The 26554-nt window shown below is 40.0% G+C and overlaps 2 protein-coding genes across 4 annotated transcripts in view; both read right to left on the minus strand.

Moving 5' to 3' along the window:
• CDKAL1 (CDKAL1 threonylcarbamoyladenosine tRNA methylthiotransferase) overlaps positions 1-6150 on the minus strand; it is a 416940-nt gene extending 410790 nt beyond the window's left edge. The window contains exons 1-4 of one of the 2 annotated variants that reach the window (XM_086743159.1): positions 6111-6150; positions 5223-5297; positions 4310-4486; positions 1217-1329 (exon numbers count right to left, since the gene is read on the minus strand). In XM_086743159.1, the coding sequence (XP_086599285.1) occupies positions 1217-1329; positions 4310-4476 (280 nt within the window). In that variant the 5' untranslated portion in view covers positions 4477-4486; positions 5223-5297; positions 6111-6150. Of the gene's footprint in view, positions 1-1216; positions 1330-4309; positions 4487-5222; positions 5298-6110 lie in introns of those variants that run through there. The other variant, XM_086743160.1, reaches the window with a different exon arrangement.
• Positions 6151-9052: 2902 nt separating this feature from the next.
• The window catches only part of E2F3 (E2F transcription factor 3), a 46691-nt gene continuing 29189 nt past the window's right edge, over positions 9053-26554 (minus strand). Inside the window, exons 3-9 of one of the 2 annotated variants that reach the window (XM_086743161.1) lie at positions 24505-24525; positions 24115-24227; positions 21726-21945; positions 20987-21145; positions 18241-18355; positions 15592-15730; positions 9053-14889 (exon numbers count right to left, since the gene is read on the minus strand). In XM_086743161.1, coding sequence (XP_086599287.1) covers positions 14624-14889; positions 15592-15730; positions 18241-18355; positions 20987-21145; positions 21726-21945; positions 24115-24227; positions 24505-24525 — 1033 coding nt within the window. In that variant the 3' untranslated portion in view covers positions 9053-14623. The remainder of the gene's footprint in view (positions 14890-15591; positions 15731-18240; positions 18356-20986; positions 21146-21725; positions 21946-24114; positions 24228-24504; positions 24526-26554) is intronic. The other variant, XM_086743162.1, reaches the window with a different exon arrangement.

Here is a 26554-nt window from a genome sequence, read left to right on the forward strand (position 1 = left end):
ACATAACAGACACCCAAATCTTGACAAGCCAGAAGCAGCTTCTGGAACACTACACATTAGAGAAATTAAGGTAAAGAGAAGTTAAACTTAAGAAAGCCATAACAAGGCAAAACCAACAACTCATTTGTAGTTTTACACAAATAGCTGTCACAAATAAGGCTTTTTGGACAAGCGCTCCACTTCTCTCCAAAAAGAGCATACCTACTCCAGAGTCGCACTACTAATTAAACAATCACCTGGGTTCCCTAAAAGAGTTCCGCACTTGAATAACTCAGTATCTAGTTTCTACTTAGACAAATACAGAAAGATCAACTGCCAAAAAGGAAAATGAGACGTAACTGTTTAATGATATCATGAGATGTTGAAGAAAAGAAACAAGCATTTTGTGAAATCGGGAATAAAATACCTCTAGCAAAATGTTAGGAAAGACAACTTTGCAGTCTTTTCAGCACAAACAGGATGCAAGTCAGACCAAAACTTGAATTAATGAATAAAATTTAAATTTTTATTTTGACTAGTTATAAGGTACACAAAAGTATTGAGATAATACTTCCCCATTTTAAACTGACATCAATCTACGTTTTCAGCTTTCTACAGCTTTTATTTCAACACGTTTGTATTAGGAGATTAAATGTGGCCAGCACATCCACAAGTTCGGGATTTTCATTTAGAATCGGGCAGGGAACAAGATGACGGGGAGTGTTTTAAGTATTCGGAAGAAAAGCATTTTCAGCTCTTTCAAATATACAAGATACAAGCCATTATCATCCCACCACCATCATGCTGATAGTCCCTCCCAAAACACAGCGTCATTCACATGGAGTAGTTAACCTCTGCTCTAGCAGCAAACATACGCATCACTAAGTGACAACACACTTCCTTCCTCTCTCTCTCACCAGTTCTATCTTTCCCTTCTACTCTTATAAAAACTTCTCAATTAATTTCAGCAAGCAAAACGCCCACAAAAGGCACTGTATGACATCTATTAGATGGCTGCCCTGGCAGGAAAACCTAACCATTTCAAAAGCACTCATCTTGTAATCATTCTGCTTAATCTCAGGAAAATACTTTACCTCCTCACCTTCAAATCAGAAAGAGATCAAAGGGAGATTTTTTTAAAAGTGTAATTAAGACTGAACACGTTTGATGACAGCTTGACAGCTCTGAACATTCACCTTCAAAAAACTAAATTATGCAACTTGTCTGACGTTGTTACCTGTAATTTTGTATCCATACGCAGCCAGCTGCCCAGCCATATATTCACCATCCGAATTATTGTGAGAACATCCCCATGTACGAACCCAGATTTTCTGAGCACCAGGAATAATGCTGTTAAGCAAAAGTGAATGAAAAACGCAAGTTAAAAGATGAACAAGCCTCCCCTTTAATTCCTAACTTAATTCTGAACACCGGAACAGGTTGCCCAGAGAGGTGGTGGATGCCCCATCCCTGGAAACATTCAAGGCCAGGCTGGACAGGGCTCTGAGCAACCTGATCTAGTCGGGGATGTCCCTGCTCCTTGTAGGAGGGTTGGACTAGATGATCTTTAAAGGTCCCTTCCAGCCCTAATTGTTCTGTGATTCTAATGATTCTATATGACCTCAGTATAGCTGGCATTAGGCTTGGCTAGCATAGAGCTAACTTTCTGCTCAGAAATCAGTGTGGTGCTGTGTTTTGTATCTGTGAGTAAACAGTGTTGATAACACACCTGTGTTACAACTATTGCTGAACAGTGATTGCACAGCACCTAAACCTTCTGTTTCCCACTGTGCTCCACCCCACCACAAGCAGGCTGGGGATGAGCAGCAGGTTGGGAGGGAACACAGCCGGGATACCTAGTCCAAACTGACCAAAAGTATAATCCATACTAGATGGCACTGTGCTCAGCAATAAAAACTGGGGGTCTGGTCCTTCCAAAGTAGTCCTTCTCCTGAGACTGGTTGGGCATCAGTCTGCTAGTGTGAGGTGGTGAGTGATTGCTTTGGCATCACTTAGGGTCTATTCCTGCTTTTACCTTCACTTAAACTGTCCTTGGCTGAACCTACAAGTTGTCTCACTTTTGCTCTTGCAGTTCTCTCCTCCAAGCTACTGGGAGGAGGGGTGTGCAAGCAGTTGGGTGACTGCTCAGTTGTTGGCCAGGGTCAGACCACCACAAGTGGCAAGAGAAGAGTTTTAGAATGGAAAAGGAACAAGAGCTGTAGGACAAGAAGAGATTCAGTACACTGAAGTTCACAAACTTTATTAGGCAAACAACTAGCTTTCTGAAAATTGTATCACTAACAGATGACCTTCAAGTGACTGCACTGAAATTAGGCCAGTAGCAAACAAAACTGTTAAGAGATAAACGGCAATCTTTTGATATTATTGCACGCCTTCACTGTAGTTCCCTCCATACATCTTCATAAATTCCTAACTTAAGCCTGCCATGAGCTATGCTAATATCTGAAAGCTCATATCCCAGCCTTTCTGGGCTACAGATGCAGCATGGCAGATCTGCACCATGGAGCTAGCGCACACAATAGTTCAATAATCAACAAAAAATGCTGCAAGAAGCTCTCATGGAAACTCCTGCAATAACTGTACTAATGAGCTAAAGATGCCAGTACAAGAATGACACACATCTTAGAACACAATCCTTTGCCATGTTCACTTTTTTCCTTCTCCCTCCGTGCTATTTGTTTTAAAAGATACTTCCCCTTGCTAGAAACAGAAATCTGTTGATGAAAGATTAGTGATCACTGTACAACACATGTTGTACATGTACACTGTAATTAGACTTCCTACTGTCAAAACAGCATACATTCAATGTGCTTCCTTGGGTCAAAGCCAGTAAAATACAGCTTGTTAGATAATACATAGTACCTGAATATCTGGGAGAATGGAGTGCTAGTGTGAAGTATCTATAGACCACCAGGTCAGCTGTACCTACACTCCTGGCAGAATGGGGTCAATGCAGCTTTATGGGGCTTCACATAAAGGTGCATTGTTAGGCTTATAAAATCTCCTTTGAACACTAACAAAAAAACAAAACTGAATTTCCTTTGTATTCTAGACATAATTTATTTTTGTCTTTATAATGAGGGGAAATTTTATCCACCAGCTTGAAATTAGCGGGGGAAAAAAAACCCAACAAAATCCAGATCAGCAAACCGCAGTAGAAACTAGAATCAATAACCGAGTTCATCTATACTTTAATCAATTCCAGTGCAGTAGAGAATTGATTCTGTTCTTAAGAATCACGAGAAGGAAAAATTCAAAAATGCATTTTGTAGTTTTTGCATACTATTTCCACTGAAATAAAACAGTAAGTTCAAAAGAAGTTTCACTGTATCACTTGCAGGATGCACACACAAAAAGTACTGCCTTTGGAAATTCCAGGTTCCAGAAACCAGGTGGAAAAACTGGAGCAACATGTACCCTTTGCGGAAGAAGATCAGGCCAGGGAATATTTCAGCAAACTGGACTTACATAAGTCCCTGGATCCTGATGGGATGCACCCATAAGACAGAGATGGACATACTGGAGACAGTCTAACAAAGGGCCATGAAGATGTTTAAAGGAGTGCAGTGTCTCTCGTAAAAGGAGAGGCTGAGAGAGTTGGGACTGTTCAGCCTGGAGAAGAGAAGGCTCAGAGGGATCTTATCAATGTGTATAAATACCGGAAGGGAGGGGGCAAAGAGGACAGAGACAAGTGGTGCCCATTGACAGGACCAGAGGCAACAGGTACAAACTGAAACACTGGACGTTCCCTCTGAACATCATTAAACACTTTTACCACTGTGAAGGTGACTAAGTACCAGCACAGGTTATCCAGGGAGGAGATACTCAAAAACTATCTAGGCACAGTCCTGGTCAAAGGGTTCCAGGTGGCCCTGTTTGAGCAGGGGTTTGGACAAGATGACCTCCAGAGGTCCCTTCCAACGTTAACCCTTTTGTAATTCTCAGAATTTTGTTCACTTTTCTCATCTCATATGTTAAAACGCTACTCCAGGACCGCATTTTAAAGAGCCCCGCTTCTATTTAGGTAATTAGGGTGAAGCAGACAATTTTTCAGAAATGTTTTACACATAAAAGCTTAAGTAACAGGAATCATTTTTTCCAGTCTTATTACTCCATGAATCAATAACTCAGTCATAACTGATTTCTACAGAAAGTTTGTGTAGGACAAGAAATTTGCTCCTTTACTCACTTTATCTTTATTCAGATTTTAAATTACGAGATAATGAGAACTTTCACCTTATTTTTAGAAGCTGACAGGGCGCCTAAGATATGAGAAAAGCAACAAGATAGGGTTGATGGAAGAATTTACCTGTCACTTGGGGGATCATCATCTGTCTGAATATTTTTTTGTGAATTGCGTTTTCGCACTTTTGGAAAAACATTCTTTCTTACAAACTGCCGATCATGTGGTTTCAAGTCTTCCGCTGACACAATATCTTCAATATCTTCAAGCACTGAATCACAGGCAGCAGGCATCTTCAAGAAGCTAAGAGAAGACTGGTATTAGCAAGCATATGAATACAAAACGAAGGCCTAGTATCTACTGTATATGTTCTCATAAATACGTCACATATATTTCTACATATACCTGTAATATATAATACATATAAGGGTATAAAAACAATCAACTATCCAGGGATATTTCCAGAGGCCCTCTTTCCCTGACATCTCTCAAACACAAGCAGGGAGAAATCCAAAAGCTATGTAGATTTTTTCTATTTTTTTTTAAATAATCTATACCTTGTCACCTTCTAATTCAAAAACCCTGCAGCTCCTCTGACACGACATATCCAAGATATAAGTATTCTTAATCATGTCAGGCATCATAGTGAAATAATGAGTTCATGTTATGTGACAGATAAGTTTCCACTCGTATCATAGAGAAGAAGAAAAGACACAGCTTTCCACTGCCTGCTTCAGACACTGTTCTGGCTCTTTTATTTGTGTGCTGAAAATAGGTGCGCAGTAGTTCAATGTGTCTTCATAGTCATTCTGAAAACAAACCAAACTGTTCCTAGAATTCCTGATCCCACAAGTCTTTCATTTGAATTACTTAATTCATCAGACAGTAAAATAAAAAATCCTGTCCTCAGGTACAAGATGTTAAACAACTATACCTAGCTAATATAAAACAGCTAGATTACCATCTGGCTCATATAACATGCTGGAAAATAATTAAAATCTATTTATATTTTCCACAAGAAAGTAAATATATATGCATACATATCTCCCAGCAGAATTCAACATCCAGATGAGTTTTCAAGACAGGGGAGAAAAAAGTTATTTGCTAAAGAAGCCTATAAAAAAAAAAAGTTACTGCATTAATTACACACCTCACACTGTGCTGTCTGTAATTCTTAATCAGAATAAAGTCTGATTTACCATGGGAAACTTGGGTTTGTAGATCTCTCAACAATTTACTAAGGAAATCACACAAGGGCATTTCACAGAGTTTACAGGGAAAATACAACACCTTCATAATTGACAGTGAAGAACAAAACAAACAAGGCTTTAATTTCTTTAAAACCAGATTTCGGGAACAGAAAATTGAGGCTACTGGCATACAAAATACTTTCAGATGTTGCAACTGAATTATTCAAGGACATAAGAAATTAAACACCTGTTTATTTTCCCACAATACATGCTTCAGTCAATCTTCCAAAATATACTTCAAAATAAAACTTCGTATAACCTGAACTCCTACACATCTGCATTGAACTTAAAGGAATATAGTGATGTCGCAAAGAGGATGCATCTGACAAATACATTTAAGTATTTAGCATTCTTCTAGATCAAAAATCTCAGGATCTATAAAAAAAATGCAGTAAAGGATGAACAAAAATAAAAAGCTCTGAAAAGTCCAGTAATAAAGAATATTAGGGAGGGAGGTAAAATCCCTTACACTACTTCGTACCACTAACAGTATGTACAAATATGCAAAGTTATCAACTCAATACAAGGAAGGAAAAAATGTTTTGATTTGTTGTTTTTTTTTCTCTTTTCCAGAAAAATATCTGACATAACGGAGCAGCTGGCAAAACAAATAAACTTACTTTATTTTATTTCAGTGGCCCACAAAAGAAAGAATACAGCCCAAATAAAATTCATACCTTTTTAAGCTTGGCCTAAACCCTCTTGGACAATAATCCTGGGGAAAAAGAATGAAAAAAAAAAAAAAAAAAAAAAAAAGACATGGCATGAACAAGCAGAACTAGCAGACAGAAAACCATGAGTTCATGTAACTGTTCAACAGGTATTTGTCCTCCCTCTGCAGAAATCTGTTTCCTGCTCAGTTTGTCCTCATTAAGACTGGGTACACACGCTGAGACTGGCTGACAAGGTGGAACAGTAGCCACATCTTCTCCTATCATTCCTAGAGCAGAGGCGCTAATCTTTCTGTCCTTCTTTTATCAAGCCTTTTTTGCCAAAGTCTGATGTATTTAAGCTCTTTCAGACTTTTCCTCCTCTAGATTTCCGCCTTCAATCGGGAATTTAAAATACTGAATGAAAGAACAAAGAAAAAGCAATTTCACGATTTTAATTTCCTTCAAGAGTTTGATTAACAGTAAATTTTAGCTAAAGACATTCACCTTTTTTTAAACTATAAACACAGTGAAGGGGGTTTTTTTTAACAAACTACTTGATAGCTGCACTAGTTCCAAATGCATGCACGGGATCTCTTCTTCACAAGCAAAAAAATACAGATTCCTGCAGCTATTCTGACAGACTGACTGAAATAAGAAGTAACAACAAAATTAGAAATCAATGTATTCCTTTTAAACTGTCACACTGTACCTACAGAACTTTACCCTTCTCTTTAATAAATGCATGTTAGTAAATAAAAATCAATAAAAGTGTCTTTAACGTCTCGACACAAACAAAACTTCCCTTGCCCCCGTCTATTCCTGTCATCCCTCCTTGGTCTTCTTACGGATACCAGCAGAGTCCTTTCCACAGGAAAAAAAAAAAAAAAACCAAAACAAAACAAAACCCACTTCCATCCAGTTGGAAAAAGAACTGCTCTTTCGTCTGTTCACCAACAGGTGTCTCCGGTAAAACCCCAGATTTTTACCCCCAGGCTTGCACAGAGCAGAATAACACCGCAGCGTTAATGTACAAGAAGCCGGACCCAGCGCCCAGCGTGGCTCCCCTCCGGGCTCCAGGCCGAGCTGCTTCCGCGCCCGCGGGCAACCGGCAGCCCGGTGCCCGGACGCGGCTCGGCCCCTCACGCACACCGAGCTCCCGTCCCGCTGACGGCACCCGAGCCCCGAGCAGCAACCCGGCCGCCAAAGCGCCGGGAGGTTCCCGCCAGAGGCGCCGCTTCCCGCTCCTGACTTCAACGCGGAGCCCAGGGGAGGCCGCGCAGGGGGCGCGACACCGGCACAGCCGGGCGGGAAAGGGGTGGGGGGGGCGATTCGGCCGTTACCGTCACAACCAGGTGCAAGAAGGGGGGAAAAAAAGGACCTCAACAGCACGCCCCGACACTCACCTCCGTCAGGCGCGCCGCCGCCGCCGCCTCAACTGGGCTCCGCCATCACAGCTCCCCCGCCCCGCCCCAAGCACCCGCGCGCGCAACACCGCCACGACGGTGAGCGGTGGCGGCCAAAATAATCCGCGAAGCTCCAGTGTGCGGCCTGGCGAGAGGGAGTGCGGCTGCGCAGCGAGGCGGGGCCCGAGGGCCGGCATCGCGACTGCGGTGGGCTCAGGGCGGCAGCTCCCACTGCAAGGACGCCGAGGTGCTTGAGAGCAGGGCTGGTGGTGCTGCTGCTCTCGCCGGTGGACTGCCGTATGTGGGGGAAGAGCTGAGGCCTATGTGGGGCTGGGGGCCGTTAGAGCCCTAACGGCTCCCGCTGCGCCGGGCCGCCCCGGCCCTCAGCGGGAATGAGGGGGGAGAAACCGGGAGTGGGTCGCTTCTTCCGCTCCGGGAAAAAAATGGGGGCAGCGGGGCGCGGCCTTGCCTTCATGCCCTGGAGGCTGTAACGGGCTGGGCCGAGGGGGCCGGAGCCGTGACGGGGGGTCTTCGGACGGCGGCCGTGGAAAACAGCTGCGGGCTGCCCATCCTCGCTGTCCTCGGAAATGAGGGGGTGCCCCGCCAGCGGAGTCCCGCTGCTTCGGGCGGGGTGCCCGGGTCGCTTTTCGAGGCTGCGCCCCAGAAAGGTGCCTGTCGGGACATGGGAGCTGGGATCCGCACGGCATCGAGTTGCCAGGCCGCTGCTGTTCTTGTCCTGGAGAGACGCCAGATGCTGTGAGACCGAAAGTGAAGTCCTAGAACTGACCATGGAATTTCCTCCAGCAGTGCGCCATGGCTGTGTTTGCAGTGCCAGTAACCAGTGCCCGGGCGTCTGCTGAGCACCGAGGCCACACGTCCTCTACTCGAGTTTCCCGAATCCTTGGAGGCTCACCCTTACGTTAGTTGGAAATATCCATATCCAGTTAAAACGGTTGAGGCCACGTATTAATTTCCTCAAAATACAATGCTAGTAGCAACTTTTCTGTTTAGGCTGGAAGACATTGGTCAAAATAGTTAATGTTAGATGACTGAAGTTTCTGGCATTGTTTTCCTCCCATTAGGGCTAGTAGCAACTTTTGTGAGTAATGTTTTGGAAGATGTTAAGTCTAGGTGTTTAAACTTGGATGGCTGAAGCTGAGACTCTCAGCAGATAGATTGATAAGCATACAGTTTCCTTGTTGATCAAAGTGTTATAGAAGGTGAGCATAATGCTATTGCTTTGTTTTTAATATACACAGTTAACCCAAAAAGGTTATTTGTATTGCATCTTTGACATATTTATTTTGGGGTAGCTTGCCTTGGAATGTAAAAATCACCATGTCTTGTAATTGCATTTCAAACATTAAGTTACTCTCTTTAGGGGGAGTGTTTGGAATCGTTATTTTAATCTCCAGATAGCAGATTATAGTCTCCCTTGAACTGGAGGGAAAGTGAATGAAAGCTCTGAGTGTATTCCATAATAGGCCTATTGGTCTGCTAGCAGATAAAACTTGACACCTTCTACCTATGAATATCACTTCCCCTCCCTCTCCTTTTTCTTAAAAACTGGTGTTTATTTTATGTCACGCCTATCTGATGATGTTCACAGGCAAAAAAGGGATAGCAATAAGAACACAGTAACAGGAGAGATTTGAAGAGGAGAATTGGGACAGGAAGAAACAAGCACTTCATTTAAATCGGTCTTTAAGAACAAATCATTCTAGGCAGGACTAAGCACTATTAATATCACCCTGGCCTCATGATAGAGTCATTGTTACAGCTTGAGATAACATTTGCTTTTGTGATTGGTCTTTGTTTAAGCACACAAGTACTTTTCAGAGATGTTCTCAGTGAAACATTGAGTGATGTGTAATTCAACATTTTTGCAGCATTTTTAGCTCAGAAGAGAATGGAGGAAAACATTTTTAAAATCAGTAGGCGCATTAATCTATTTCAGACATCCTCCTTCATAGTGTGGTGTAAGCAGTCCTCAGTACGTCAGTAAGTAATGAGATATGGATGTTACCAATCAGTATTTTAACTGCTTCCTAAGAAGGTCAGCTATTCTCTTCCATTTTCTTTTCAGTTTCCCATATTTAGTTTTCTGAGTATTTCACATGCAGTCCTTGAATTAAACTTCCCTATTGTGGGAGCGCTGCACTGCACTACCCGCAGTTATCTTGACTATCCAAGCATTACCTCTCTGGTTAAACAAAACTGGGCAGACATCAGTGCTGTTTTACAGTTGACTAAAAGCAAAGCACAGATAGCCTGCAAGATGTATCCAGAAATCTCCAGATGGCCAAGAGTGACAAAACACTACTGATTTAGGGGAGCAGTGAGCTCCAAAAGCAGCTCCCAGGCAGGAATAACTTGTGAGTCCCATACCTAGTGACATAAATAGGCCATGCTGATCAGTTTCAGCATGATCCAGCAAAGTCCTTATTTTGTCCCGCTGCCAAGGATTCATAATATCAAGCAGCCCTTGTGCCAGCACAGTCCTATTCAGTCCTAGGATGTAGCCACAACATGAAAGAAGCCCTTTAAGGGCTTTTGAAGCTCACAAATATAAATTGCTTTGTAGTGTATGTGCAATAACAAATAAAGCTGCACACAGGCTGCTGGTACTGCAGTAGGTAGCAAGGGAAGCAGATGATTCCCTATCACTTCCTGACTGCAGGAAGAAAGCTTATCTATACCCACCTGTGAAAACAATTTTTTAAGAGGCAGCAGCCGGCAGTACAAGTCCCAGTACTGGCCTGTAGACTGGCAATATATGTGCTCCAGTTCCTCGAATGTCCAAAGAACGGCTTGGAATACACACTTTGGAATACACACTTTCCAAATTGCCTGCATACCTTACTTCCTGTTCTTCAGGGGTGGTAGACACCAGCCTCAGGCTGGCTTACCCTGTTAAGTCATTGCAGATTTTGCAGGAGTAGGTAGTTGGAAAATACAAAAACTACTAGGAAAATATACAAACTTCAATTTTAGCTCACATAGTAGAAGAAACATCCTTAGTTGTTTAAAAGCATCTCAGCTAACATTCTTAGGGAAGGGGGAAACAGCCAGGGAAGTGAGGGCCCAATTTTTACATGACAACCATATTCTCTGATAACCAACATGCAGTTCTGGATGGAAAAGGAAGTGGGAGGGCATGCAGGAAAAAAATGGAGAGTCCTAAAATTAGATGCAAGAAGTTAGATTTCTTCCTCTGTTTCTGCAATTTAAGAGACTCTCACTGGTCGTTTGTCAGCAACATTCAGCATCACTCAGAATTGATAGCAACTCTTTTTTTTTCTGCTAGATATGACACTTTCTCCCTGTCAAGTTTTAGAAAGAAAAAAGTGGGTAAAGAAATTCCCAAACTTAATAAAGGCAAAGCGTTCTGCTGTTCTTTGCTTAGCTGTAGAGTAATATCCAGGCAGATCTTGCTTCAGCAAGAAAAGCAAAATGGGGAGATTAATTCTACTTGTTTGTGCTTTTGTTATTATCATTCCATTGACTTTGCTATACTGGCTCTTGGTTCACTTAATCTTGAGAATCGTTGGCTCCAGGAGCACTAATGGCATTGTGCATTAACTGTGTTACATACAGGAAAAAAAATATTGCCATATACTGCTAAATTTGGTGCTTCTAAACCTGTAGCAATCTCTCATGCTACAAAAAGTAACTTACATGTCTTTGATACTTTCTTTCTACAACAAAAATGTCCATGTCTGCATCAAGTGGTGTCATTTACTCTTTCAGATATGTCAAAAATAATAGAAAATGATGGTGTTTGTCATTTGTTGGTGGATGAGTTCTCACTGTAAGTTCAAGGGCAGGAACCTCCCTTTTTTAAAAAACTCCTCTCCTATGCGTGGACTGGGTAGTTGCCTATCATTCAGGCCAGTTTTGGCAGGTTTCTCTGAATCCTTTTCCATCTGCTGGCAGCTAAGGAATGGCAGCACATACAGGCCTCAGTAAAGCTTCCCTGAAACGAATACTTGTATGCTGAATAATGTTGAGGTACGCTGTGCTAGCTCAGGGGAGCAGAATTAAGTATTTTAACTGGCTGGTTTTTTTTCTCCTGCAGCTCAGCACGTCTGAAGTTTACAAAGCAGATACAGAAAGCAGAAGGAAGAAGATAAAATGACATAAAAACTGGCAATTAGCAGATTCTAGGAGTGAATTAAAAAGTGCTTATAGCAGCCATAGAACAGAGAAACTGCAAACAGGCCACGGAGCTGTGACAGATAGGACAGAAATGGGACATTTATTGTCATCTCTGCTTCAAAGGGAGATCAGAGAACAGAGTGCTCTAGCCCTCCTTTATTATTTATTTGGAATGTAGAAGAACAGAGGATCTTCTCTGTAATCTTGCTTTCAGTACTGCAGTGTGCAGAAGTTAAGAGTATGGACAGGTGCATAAAGATAGAATAGTTGCCTTCTCTTTGTGTGCAGGGAAGATGACAAGACACATGACTTGCTCAGAAGTGTAACATTTAAGCAAACAACTACCTTACTGTGATTTTATTATCCTGATAGTTTTTTTTTTTTTCTTTTAGTAATTGATGGCCATGGAAATAGAAAGGTGCAGCACCAAGACGAGAATAGGAGTAAGAGTTTGCAAATGCATGTCTAGTGCAAGAGACTTGGAGATGACTCAAGTAAACAGAACTCCTTATTTTCAAAGGTACTATTAGGAGACTTCTGGAGAATTATCAGTAGGAAGGTTAAACAGTTCCTCAACAATTGCTTTCATGTCATTGAATCCTAGAATAATCCAATTTTTATAAAGCTTGCAAGAAGTCTGTTCATAATTCATATAGGGGAATAAATAAAAATAAACAAGCAATATCCCAACTTCTGTATCTCCTACTATGTCGCTTTACATGTGTCTTTTATTTTTGTTTTACTCTGGCTTAAAAAAAAAAAAAAAGAAAGAAAAACAAACACTGAATTTATTGTTAGCATAGTAAAAAAAAAGAGATTGAAACATATCACATGTCAAATGAGTATGAGCATTAATAATGAAAATAGTAACATCTAGGTTCCAAGAAGCAGCCTGATAGGCACCAAGAGTAAGAAGAATTTAAATAGGTCTATACAAATCTAAACTCTTGAAAAAATCTTTTTTATTGATTCATTACCATACAAAATTTATTCAAATTACATCCATTTGAAGTGGTAAGATCACAGCTAGAGAACAGGTCATCCTTTAATAAATCTATTTACAAAACTCCCCATAAAAGCTTTTTTTGTTGTGGGTTGGTTGTTTTGTTGGTTTTGGTTTTTTTTTTTACAGTATTTTACAGAGTTTTTTTTTAAACTAGCATACAACGCAAAGCTAAATTAGATTAGTATTTTGCCCACACACATTGGGACAAGTGTTTAATTTGTACAAAAAAAAGATGGTCTGCGTTAGTCTTCATTTTCTCTTCCCCCGCAAAAGTGCCCCTTGGTCTTGCAAATCTTCATGCTCACACAACTTCTACTTTCCTCTTCCACAAGACAAAAACTTTAAATACTACAATTTTATTTACAGATCCACATCTAAAAAAACTCTTAAAAAATTACAAACCATCTAGAAAATATTCTGGCAGTGTTTACAAATTAATTGTATTGTACAAAACTGCTAGATAACTAAAGTGTGAGTTGAGAACATATATCAACTTAAATAAAACTGCTGAATGATCTATGCACACATTTGTACATATAAACACACAGTTAACACTGTTTAACAGTTCTTTATGTGTTGCCCTTTATACATCTGTTATATTCCAAAACTCACACAGTCATACAGTTTTCTTATTAGTACTGTGACTTCTTGCCTTTTCATGTGTGAGCTTTCATAGCAGCAACTCAATGGTACCAGAAAACCTGCATACATAATATTCTACTGCAGTACAAATAGTACTAATTTTCTGAGTATGTCAGATAAGCACAACAGTAATGCAAACAAAAGGATTATATGGGCATCATCTAATCAACATTACATTAATTTAGCCCAAAACATGGCAACATTTTACGCTAAAAAAAAAAAAAAATATTATTTAAGACTTTTTAGAATTCCTCTCATGTTCAAAAAATAAATATTGGTACTATACTATACTACCAAAGATCTTCAAAAAATAAATGCAATTCAGTTGATGTGGTACTTAACAGTTATGTACTTTGGAAAAAAAAAAATTAGTTCCATTTTGCTGGCGAAGAGAATTATAAAAAGCTGTAAGCAGAGGAAGCTAACCCACTGAGATAGATATGATATACTGAACAAAGAAAGCTTGGCATAAGTGTTTTCCATAGAGGGAAAAACCCACAGTGCATCTCTAGTAGGCACTTAGCACAAAGCCCCACTTAGTACCACAAAAATTTATGTACCAGTTCTAATGCACACTGGGGGCAGTAAAATTGAACTGTGCATCTTCGTTCTAGTTCAAAAACACAACCAACAAAAACTACTTTCACACACACACACAAGCATTTTCAAAAATCTGTGATTACTACGAGAAGTGGCAGAACTTTATACTTTTCAATATTTGCAATATACACTACATTTACAGTGTATTTTTTTATTAAAAGCTTTTAAGGACATAAGTATTTGACCTCATAATGAGACATATACACAGCTCAAAATGAGCATTATGACAGCAATTTAAACATTCCCACAAGTAGCTGAAGAATCCCATTTCACACTTTTGCATTACTTCATATTGAGTTCACAGCAGGTACAATCCATGTTGTGACACTCAAAAGACATGCATTCTCTGCAGAAGGCACGACCTGAAATACTATTACAAAATTGTTACTTAGGTCTAAACCAGTTCACTAAGCCCTTCTCCATAAGCCCACTTGTCACGGTAAGCAGAGACTGGGGGAGTGTGAAGACAAAACATTTATGGTCACCTGCTTGCACTCGCTGACTCACAGGGCACTGGAGCTCAGGGTCAAGGAGAAGGCCTTGCTGTAAAAGCCTTCACTTCTTGTATATAGTATTTTAAGAAGTACTTAATTAAAATATCAGCACTGTTCGAGAGCCTAGTTTATTTAATAATGCTATTTTATAGTAAGTAGGGGACAACTCTGAATGAGGGCAGGTTTTTGATTCCATTAAAAACGTGGTTTAGATACGGACAGCATTTAAGAGAATCAGCTGTATATAAATTCATCCACCAATGAAGGAAGCTTCTCTAAATCGTAAGCATCAAAGAGGTCACTGATGCCTTCTTCATCCCCAAGGCTCAGCAAATAATCTTCCTGAAGCAGAGGAGGCAGCAAATTCACAAATGGTCCTTCAAAGTTTGAGGGAATTTGGTCCTCAGTCTGCTGGAGAAGGTTGGCTGGAGAAGCTAATGGAGAGATTGTTGCCATATTTACTGAGCAGTCACCTTGTCCTGAGTTCGTAGAAGCCACTTCTGTAAGAGGAGGGAAAGGAAAAAAAGTGAAGATGAGACATTTAATATCATTTAAAATATCAGACACAGATCAAAGTAACCACTGAATGAAGGGCCTTTCATAAAGCATAATTTCAACAAAAAATGGCCTCCATGTAATTTCTAGCTTTTGTTACACAGGCCTGCCCAAGAATATACATGTTGCTATCACCGCTGACATTTCTACTAAAAAAATATTTTACAAGGTTTAAACAACTACTGGGAAAAAAAAATAAATCAAATGTAGCGAGAGATGCCCATTTTTTGGTGTAATTCACAGTCAAAGTGAAAACTATCTAGGCAACAGATGTCATCCGTGACACTGTGCAGCTGCATATACAGAGATTTCGGCCTCTTGTGTTGAGGTGAATCTTTGCTCCTATTGTCCTATCTGAAAATGCAAAAGGAACAAAATTGTTTCTTTCTTCAATATTCCATAAACTTAGGTTACATAGCTCCATATGATATGCAAATATGAAGCTTATTTTAAATAGCTGATGCAGAAGAAAACATATTTTCCCCCTATATAAACAAGAAAGGCAGAATGGAAAAAAAAATGCCTTAGCTTTTCATGTCTTAGAAAAATAAAGCCAAAAAATAAAAGCTGCATATCTGACGTTCAAAATGAAGTCTTGATTGAGAGCACAAAGGAAGTCCATTAATGTTACAAAGAAATACTTTTACCTTTGGAAATGGTTTTGGAAATATTTCCATTGTGGTCCTGACTATAGGTTTTCATTGGACTGAGAGCATCATTTTCCTCTGGGCACAGATAAACTTCAATAGGTCCTTGAGTACTAGATAAATGTATCAATGCACTCTGCTAACAAAACAAACATCAGTAAGGTGTTAGACCAATGAACAAGACAGAATATTGACCATACAGAGTAAATTCTTATTGAGGTGTGAGTGTTTGAATACATTTTTTACTAATCAAAAGAACCTGAAATCCCCCATGCATTTTTTGAAGATGTGAAAGGCTTGGCTGATGTAGATAGGAAGAGAAGATAAAAAGCTTTTCCCACTGTCCGCAGTGCAGAAATCTCGGAAGCCCACCATTTCATGTGTTGTATCGTAACCAAAGAGGTATAAAGGACTGAACTTTTAACACTTTCTTACAACCATAATAACCCAGGGCGTTCTGATGTAATGGAACTATGGGATGCAAGTCATGGGTTTTGTTATTATTTCTAAGAATGTTATTGGATGCATTTTTGTAAATGTTTCTCCTTTGAAAGAATGCCAAAACATCCTTCTTGCTCACCCAAAAACCTTCAGCAGTAATTCACACTGAACTCAAACAGCTGTATGTAAGTTCCTCAGGGAAGTTATACTCCCAAACTTGTTTATGTAAGTCCTTCTGCCCCCTCAAGGCAGCAACACTCATTTTGATGGTGTTTCTGAATAACAAGAACTCCTAATTCATCTTAAAAAATTATCTTTTCTTAACTCTCACACATAGATGCAATAAAACACAATGACATATATAGACAGATAGAAAAACTGCAAAGTTGCTCTTAGTGTTATGATGGAAAATCATAAATAACTCCAGTTAAAAATAAACCTGCTCCAGTTGTATTGCATTAATAGTTTTAAAGAGCATGAATATAGGCATTAATATACCTCTTCACAGAGTTCTTTCAAGTACATTTTATAGTGCCCTTTAACAAAAAGTTCCTCATAGGATTTGCATTCTTATAGTTACGTAGCATAATAGACAGCATTTACAAATACAGAGAACAACTGAACAGGGATACCCTAGGGCGCAGGAAACAGTTACGAGTACTTAGGCCAACACTACAGATAATTAGAAAAAAAAAGGAGATGGGAAGAGCAGGAGCTGGGAAAGGTACTGTTGAGTGACTGAGGTATGCAAAAAAAGACACTGAAAAGTAACTGCAAATGAGAGCAAGAAATAGGACTTCTGCTGCCTGAAGCTGAAATTTAAATGAATGAGTTGGGTATAGGGGATAAGGGAGGTCTAGGCACTGGTTTTAATGATTGTGTGCATCTCTCTCTGCCCGCCTGATTTCACTGAATTAAAAATCAAAGCGTAATGCCTAGGGGAAAGAAACAGGAAAGCAAGCAGTGATAACAGCATATATTTATGGATACTGATAAAAGATATCCCTTCCTCACTGCAGCAAAATGATTTATCCTTCCAAAACCTGCACCTAGGTTCAAAGGGGAAATTAAGGACAAAGGCGGGGGCAAAAAAAAGGATGGAGACCATAATGGGCCTAAGTGGAGAATAACCCTTAGGAGAAGAAGCGACAGGGAATCTGGAGTCTGTTCTTGCCTGCCCAGCAGCAGTTAGCCCTGGGCTCAATGGAACCAGCCCAACAGTAGGGATGAAGGAATAATGTAGAGCTATGAACACAGCACAGAGGTTTCCCAGGTTTAGTCCTATGTCTAATTACTCCGTGAGAGAAGAAATTAGGTACATTTTTTAATCTCTAAAGCAGTGGCTCATGCAAATTATTCATGTTTGCCCAACATACTTGAGTCTATGATAACAACTGGGAATTGTAAAGCTGTTCACTTTTGCCACCAAGAGATAAAATCCAAGGAGCAGCTGAACCATGTGGTTCATAAACCATGAGAGGAATGAAGAAAAGTAGAGCCACTCCTCAAGGATATCTTCAAGGAAAAGCCACCTGAAGCATGCATTTTTCTCTGCAACTGTGACATCAGATAAAGGAAGGGAACAGCAGCTAAGTTACCCTAGACATCTAACCGAGATAAGGAAAAGAAACAAAATGAGGACGAAAGAATGAGAGTCAGACATCTCATATACAATAGCTGGCACTCAGAGATAGAAAGGCAGAGAGAGAATGTGGCTTCAGTAGCAAGGGGCAACAGAAGAGGGACGCAGATGAACACAGACAGCTTCAGAAATAGCAGTACTTGTAATAAAATAGGAAAGGAAATCCCCATCCCCTACAGACTTCACAATAGCGAACAAAAAGTGCACTAGTTTTACAGAGATGTGTAAAATCAGCGTCAATGAAGCAAAGATGATGACGGAAAAAGGAAGGGCAAGAATGAATTCTAGGAGTAAACCAATTTTTTACAATAACTATAATACTTCAGAAAATAAAATCCTACATGAAAACATATGTCTCGATAAATTAGGATATCAGTAATATGAGTCATTAAGATGTTTAAGGCATTGAGTTATCCACGAACTTTATAACTAAAACTACTTAACGCTAAAAAAAATAAGAACTGAACCTCTTAAGAGAAAGATACCACAGTAAGGCTCACAACACGCTTGCTCCATCTGTAGAAAAATGATATATAACCTGGCACGAAAAGACAGGTTCTCCTTACCTCTGCTGGATCAGGCACTTCAAGTCTTGTTTCTGGAGGAGCTTTCACAACTATAACAGTTTGGTCTTTAAGGCCACTAATTTTTCGAATATCTTGATACGTCACATAAGCTAATGTAATAACTGTTAAGGAATTTTCCAAACCAGGTTATAATATATTCAGACTTTTAGAAGAGGTGGAACTCTTTAAATTATTTTTCCATCTTCCCTTGGCTACACTGCTGTTAGCCCAAAGTTTTCTATTCTCTACACTGGTCACGATGGCAGTGAAACTCTATGAGAATTTCCCTTTGATCTAACAGCTGGGGCCACTACTGAGTGACAAAAGGGTATCTCTGAGTCCTTCTCTCTCTTCTCCGTTACACGTGTAAAGCTACACAAGCTGAAGCTCAACAACCCCCAATTACTTGCAGACTGCGGAAAGAAAAATTTTTTTTACACACTTGCTATGAAAATGCAAAGAAGTGGAAATCACAGAAAAAATGTAAAAGAATTCGCACATGTATGTTACAGCTGCACATACACAATATTTTTTTGAAGTCATCAATAATATAATAACTTCAATTTTCATTTGAGGTTTTTGTAAACATTAATATATTCATATATTTTTCATTTATATTATATGAAATTATTTTTTTAAACTGCTTAAACAACTTGACAGTGCAGAATGTTGATTTCTGCATAAGCATGGAGTGAACATGAATATTTTGCTGTTCAACATGAATTCGTCCAAATCAACCTGAGTGTTTTGGTGAGTTACTGCACAGTGGTGCCTCACTTACTGACCTGTGTAACCGAGGTGTCACAGAGCTTTTAGTCGTGATCACATGCAAGCGCTTCCAGCTCTTTAGTTTCGTCCTCCATGACCTATCTAGCATAATATTTATGCGGTAGAAACAACAAGCCTAATTTATTATTATACTTCTGGGGATGTAAGTGTGAACAGTTTTGGTAAATGCCTACTGTTACGGTACAGTAAGACAAATTGCCCAAGCTCAAAATGCCAACATATCTCATATCCAACTTGGACTAAATGCAAAGTAACAGGTCAGGGGCAAAATGACAGGTCAGCTCTCAGGCAAATGGCTTTCATCAAGGTTTCTGCCACTCCTGTAGTAAGGTTTAGTAAGGATCGCAAAGGCAGAGTACAAATTACAAGAGTGGCTGTCACTGTATGAACAAAGGAAAGGATTCCATGGTTTTCAAATAAAACAACAGTCCTCACGCTAATGCTGGACATATCCCAAAACATTCAAGGTAGCGATCAGTTACTATCTGATTCTATTTTTAAGATAGAGGAGGAAGCACACAGCCGGGACACAAACAATGTTTTGGCACTACCTAATCATGAGGGAAAAGGAAAACATTTTCAGAAGCAGAAACTTTGCCTTCAGAGATTAAGCAAAAGAAGAGGCTTCTCAGCTCCCTCAGTGTTCGGTAGGTCACCTCGTGCCAGACTTCAGTGAGGTGAGCGGAAGACCATGCTGGGGCACACTCAGATTCGTCCCCAGGTTTCACACTTCCACATTCCTTCCTCAATAATCATTACTATTATCAGTAAACTCCAGTGACAGAAGGATATGGAGAATACACTCTCCTAAATCCAAAGGCATGAGGCCAAGACACTGCTAATGCTGATCCCTCCTCGCTCATCCCCAGGGGAGACAGCAACTGCGGGGCAGGGATCTCTACCACAGCAAACAGCACTAGGAAAATAGAGAACTGTAATGCTCAGTTTTGCTTTGCTTAAATGTCTTTGTGGATCAAGGCAGTGCTGACCTTACTACTTCCTATGCCACTTGGTGGTCTTGCTTTCATACGCATTTTGAGATGCAAGCACAGTCAAAAGACAATATTTATATAGTTCACGTTATTTTACTGACACTCCCATAGTTATTTCCTACCCTTCAAAACAGAGAATAAGTCCACCTTATTAGATGCTCGTTAAGAACTACTGATTATTTAAAGTAATAAAAGTTTTCACATCAGCATTTAATAAAATGTTCTCTTCTCTTGCTAATAGGTGGGAAATCTGGTGAAAATGAGAATTGGTTACTTACAAGGGGTGCTAGCAGCCAAAACACCAGATGTCATATGAACCTTATGTAATTGAGCATTGCTATTACATTAAATAATTAAGTCTAAAATAGACATTTTGAGAGTTCATAAAACCTTTATGATATTATATCATAGATTCTCTAACCAGAATAATCTAAAAATCTGTTGCAAGTTTCACACTAAACCAACTCCCAACTTAATTTTTCTCTGTGTCTGTAATTTACATACATGTCAGTTTAATGTGCGCTGCCTACAAATGTGAAACAAAAATATTACGCAATGAGTACACACACACACAACTCTTTGTTACCTTAGGAAAGAATTTGTCTGCATGCCTTTAATTTCTGCACACATAAAAAAAGGGCTTGCTCTGGGCTTAAAAGAGTCAAAAAAGTACAGGGGTTTGGATGTTGTCATTCACTGATCAGCTAAATTCTTGGTTCTACCCTACGTGAACATGGATGTTAGTGGGCTCCTTCATACATCACCTTTTTATTTTTTTTTTTGACATTCCAGAAGCATTACAGGTGCAACTGGCTTAAGTAACTTTTATATAGAACTATATTAAAACCCATTATCCAACTTCTGGAAATTTCCGATGCTTCTCACGTTACTTAGAGGAATTCTCTTAATATTATGCAGCACAGCAAGAAGACTGACCACCTTTGAGGTTTTGGCAAAAAGGATATCTCTGATTCTCTGAGTCCTCTGTTAGCAGCTTGAGGTCCACGGTGCAGCTTTGGATTAGCTCATCCAGTTTCTTCTCTTCCTGAGTCAGTTCCATCACCTCCTTCGTGAGGCCTTGACGCTGTGCCAGCATGCCACCATCCTCTGACAGACTGCAGCCCCTATGGATACATAGGAAGAAGATCCCCTTTCAGCATTTGTAAAACTTGACCCTGTGCTATGGGAAAGGCAAGAGGCAGGCTTTTACAGTGCAGATCAAGTCCTTAGCTCCTTCTCCCTAAACTTGCCCATAGCGAGTCAACAGAAACTATGCTTTCCAGAAAAAAAAAGCATCTTTTTATCATGACAATACATTCTGGAACCAACATCAAGATGGAAATTTGATTATTTCTAAGCTTTTCCAAAATCTTGTTTGTAACTCCCCTCTCCTGTAACCACATGCCGAAAAAGACCAAGGAAGCCAGTAGGTAGAGATGTGTACCTAAAAACTCACCCTGCTTGCAAAAGCAAATGAGTTAATCCAGTATCCAGACAAAATGCTGGTTTCTAATTTCCCTGACAAATGCTATTTACACACTGAAAACCTGTCTTAACAGAAAAAAAAAGCTTTATCCTGATAGAAGGCATTTTGGATGATTGCTCAGAGCAAAGTGTTAAAATGGAAGGTGGGTGAAGAAAAACACTGCTGCTCTGTGACAGTGAAATCAGCCAGAGGAATAGAAAAGGATAATGAATACTCACATCCACTGAATGTTGTTTTTGGATTTTTTCTTAATGAGATGGATGCCTTCCAGTACATTGGTGATATCGTAAATCCTCCTTTTTTGCACCTTGAGGACCTCTGCTGCTCTGTTCAAATCTAAGACCCCATCAGGAGACTGGCTCAGCAACTGAATGAACTTCTTTGTAAGAAGGCCAAGTGATGTATCATACCGAGTCTTTTCTGAAGGAGATTTCGGAGCTTGGAAAGAAAAGAGGAAAAAAACCCAGATAAATCAGTTTTCTTGTTTTGCTTCTGAAAGCAGCATCCAGAAATTAAAGGAAACATATTACAAATATTTCTTTCATTTTCACTAAAGAAATCTCTGAAAACTGCATTAAGACACAACTTACCACTGGGTATTTATTTGTATTTCAAGATGTACTTTTCCAAAAGTCACAGGTACATGAGCAAATACATACATTTTTTTAAAATGCAAATATTTCCATTAGTCTGACGGATACATATAGCAATATTCTACTTAGGCTTTCACTATGTGAATTCTTAATAGTATTTTTAGTATCTATTTATCCTGGCAGCAATACCAAAAATTCCCCTATGGCACTCCTTCATCAGGCTGATAGCCAGCTTTCATCAGGGTTTGATTTTCCCCTCTTGTAAGATAAGTGTTTCACACGCAATTAAGCAGGACTTAGGTGTACTTCAGTGGGTGAACACAATGACAGATTCCATCAGCGCCAGACTCCACGGCTTACAGAAAACTCAAGTGAATTAGAGGAGATTGACGCAAGATAAAATCTACTATCATCATTTCTCCATAACCAAACAATGCTCAAAATGGGCAAGAGTATTGCCTTCTTTTAAATTGCTGATTTCTGCAAATGGCTTGGATCTTACTAGACAACTCGCTGTTTTCACACACAAATGTAGCATCTATATACTTAATAGATGAGCCTTTAAGAGTTTAAATACATAGATCAGAATCACTTCTAATTCCAAATGTTCAAGGCATTTGTGTCAAGGGAATGAGCCAGCCATAATTAGAAGTCTGGTAGGCTGGTGCATCTCAAACCTTTCATTTGCTTCAGGTATTAAGCAGGATGGATCTTAGGCTGATCTGGTGGTCATTTTCATGTTTTCAAGGTTCAGGTCCCACACTTAATTGCAGAAGTCAGTCAAAACTTAAATCCTACCTGAAAGCGAACCTTTAGACTACCCAGAAATATTCTGAAGGATATGATGGCTTTTCAATGAAAACCAACTCATTGCCTGTTTGCAAAGAGAACCTGCTGCATCTCATTCTGTGGTAGATTCAGGGCTTATCTGCACTGGGAAATGGAGAAACATCCATATCAGTTGGGTGACCTTGTGAATTTAGAGCAGGGTGCTTTTTGTTTATTTGTTTGTTTTAGTTTGGGGTTTGGAAAAGAATAAAAGGATCAGAATGAGAAGGGCAAGAGGCTACTGGACCCCCACATAAAATGGCACGTGCTCCTGGTCACACAGCAAGGACGTTCTCTACACAACTTTAACACTGCAGCAGCATCCTATGCTCTGAATGGTACTGAACTTCAATGAGAACGCACTTCAGTTTAAAATGGACTTCATTTAGCTTAATGACATTTAGTTTAATTAAAACAACTGTGGTTGTTTAACTTGTCTGCTTTAAGTTCATATCTTCAGCTAATTTCATTTTTCCCATCTGCCTCAGTAGAAACAAGACTTACACTAGTGAGGAGGGACAAGTACTCCTTCGCAAGTCTTGCTCTCCCATCACTACAGCTGCTGCCTCAGTCCTCTTTTTTCACCCCATTCCCCTCCCTCTGCAAGCCTAATTCTCCTCCTGAAATCCCCCAAACAAGATGGCAAGGCTACACCTCCAACTCCTGTTGCAAGAAAACTACTGCCCGAGACAATACAGAGGTAGAAAAATCAATACTTCCATCAACTAAGAAGCAGCCCTCCCAATCGGCTGCTGTACCTTTAGCGAGGAAGGAGAAAGCTGGCCTGATTAGCCTTGCCTAATAACTGTGCGTTTGACTGCATCATAACATCTTGATTCCTCAGCATCTACCTCTCCTAAGCATCCTCAGTTCCATGTCCTTGGCTGAAGAGGAGGATCCTGGACGGAGAGGCTGCAGGCTGCGGGGCAGGCAGAGGGATGGACCTAGCAGCCAGGAGGCTCTGTGGCCTCTCAGCAGCTCTGCACCAACCGCTCAATGCACGCTGCAAACACCTCATGTGCTGCCTGGCTGGGGTTCAGTGTGTTGCAGGCACATCCAGGTAAGTACAGTAATAAATGCATTATTTTTAGCTAGGTCACACAGCCTGTGGTACTGGTTCACTCAGATTTCAAGCTAGTAAAAATCAAAAATTCTGTGCCATGCATTGTGTTACAAGTTCCCTTACTTTTTGGACTATCTGGACTTCTTGTTGCAGCTCTTCCTTTCCCTTTTGGAGTCTTTAGTCCTTCAGCAAGATACTGGTGGCCACTTTCTCCTAGCTCCAGCCTTCGTTTTGCCTGTTAAAAAAAAAAAAAGTTTTTTTTTTTAAAATTGATGGATAGCTTAGAAGTGTATTTCACTTTATCAAATACAATATTGGGGTTACAGGAGCGTCAGACAGCAGTGACCTTTTCACAGCAAGGTTCTGTATCAGTACAGGTTCATACTCCATATGCATCACAAGGGAATCTGAATATTTATGTAAATCCAAAGGTGGACTTCAGTGTTTCACTCTCAAAGGTTAGGTTGACCGTTTTGTTTGGAAAATTCAGCATTTTTTTTTTTAATTTGAAAACCAGAGTGACAGTTGTATGACCTGCTTCAGTCTAGTCTGGACCCTTTTAAGTACATATGAAAGATTTCCACCTCCACTTGAGTTGAGAACATTTCAGTTCAGAAAACCAAAGACAAACGCTCAAGAACACAGGTATGCACCCAGGAAGCTGCATTGCTTTTGGAAAACTCCTTATATCTGTAGAAGTTCGTGCACAGGTAGTATTAGTGCAAGTTACATTTTTCCTTCCCCATTTGAAAGGATGGCTTTGAGAGGACCAGTAACTTCCACTACTATAAGCTTTCCATCAATAAAATACAAGGCATGACATCAAGAGCACCATCCAACTACTGTTCTCCTCTGCTTGTCAACAATTTTTGTCCTCACTGAAAGCACAACCACTACATTTATTTCACATGAACTAGCACGTTTGCATTAAAGCTGTCTACATAAAAGCAAGGTGGGGCAAAAGTAGTATCGGAAAGATGAAGCGTGAAAATCAGCTAAATGCTGCATTCACCTCAAAGGAAAGCCACGTACATCTTGAATAATAGAAATACTGAAAGAGACTGTTAAACTATGCAACACATAGATAAATTGCAATGAAAACCACCACCAATATGAATTTTCTTCCTAGACAAAAAAACAATCTACTATCTTTGGAAGCAATTCTATGCCCTGCCATGCTATTCAGGTTACTGAAATTATATCTAGGGATACTTGTTATCCTAACAATAGAAACAACATTACCTGGGAAGACATAGGAAAAAGAAGAAAAAAGTTTTTATGTCTAATGAAGTTTAGCCAAATAACTGTTCCCAAAAAATGCTGTTTATTTGATTAGGTACAATAATTCAGAGTATTTTATTTGCTTGCTCTTTAGACTTGCCTTAAAGGGTTGGATCATATTCTGGTCCTCAGTGAGCCAAGATAAAATAGTATATTCTGCTATGGAGTTGCAGACATATATTTCTGTATTGTGGATTTAGCTTATGCTTATGGATCTGTGACCAACAGAAGGCTCTAAATAAATTAATTTGTAGGCATTTATTTATGGATAGCTAACAAACATCTTTTTACTGGACTCCATTCGCAGACCTCAAACTTACTAAAAGGTGCATTAAAGCACATGAAACTCGTATAAGCCCACGGTGTAAAAGCATGTGCAGAGTGCTCAAGCCTCTATACTTTGGGCAAAGGGGGAAGGTGCCTACTCATTGGTGACAGAGTAAAACTGAACTAATTGCATCCTTCTAACCAACACAGGCAGCGGGCTGGCGGTGGCCCTCAGTGGCAGCTTCTAACGGCATGAAACACCTCTGCTCCTCTCCCTGAGACAGCAGCAGCAGCGCTGTAATCCAAGGACACAGACGTTAAAAAGGTCAACTGTTAACAAAAGCATCCAGCTAATATGTTTAGCCAACGTAATTGGATTAAATTAAGATTACAGCTATTCCAGAGGGAGAAATACATTTCACACTTTATTTTTTTTTAAGTAAGTGTTTTTCCACCCTGAGAATTATAGGAGAAAAGGAAGGAGGGGTGAAAAAGGAACAATTCAGGGCGTGGGAAGACTAGGCCAAAGGGATACAATTAAAGATAAAAGAGAATCTCAAAACCAGGTGTGAGAAGGAGGGGAAATGCTGAAGACTTAAAATCCAGAGATCTGCAGTGGCTCTTTCCATCAGAAGAAAAACTTTGGTTTGGACTACACATCAAAACTTTTTGTCTCAACTTGTTTGCAAGACACCAACAGTGGTATTTTGCCCCTGCTTCTGTGGTTGAACACTTGCAACTTTCTCCTGTGAATTTCAGCTAATCAGGTTTGGTAGTGAAAGAATACCCGCAGCATCCTTCGGCTGCACACAGTGGCACAAGCTCGTCCGTGTGTGTCGGGGGGGTGTGACAAAACCACATGCTTTTCTGGGTCTCACCAGCTTACTGTGCCTACGGACAGCACAGGGCTATTGACTGGCCTCTGGAAAAATTCCAAACGGCAGAGGCAGTGCTACAAAATAGTTATTTTGCAAGGCATGAAGCATACAGAAAACCTGAGAGTGAGGTATGGAGC

The sequence above is a fragment of the Chlamydotis macqueenii genome, chromosome 2 (assembly GCF_036417535.1).
Source record: "Chlamydotis macqueenii isolate bChlMac1 chromosome 2, bChlMac1.mat, whole genome shotgun sequence".
NCBI classification, from domain to species: domain Eukaryota; kingdom Metazoa; phylum Chordata; class Aves; order Otidiformes; family Otididae; genus Chlamydotis; species Chlamydotis macqueenii.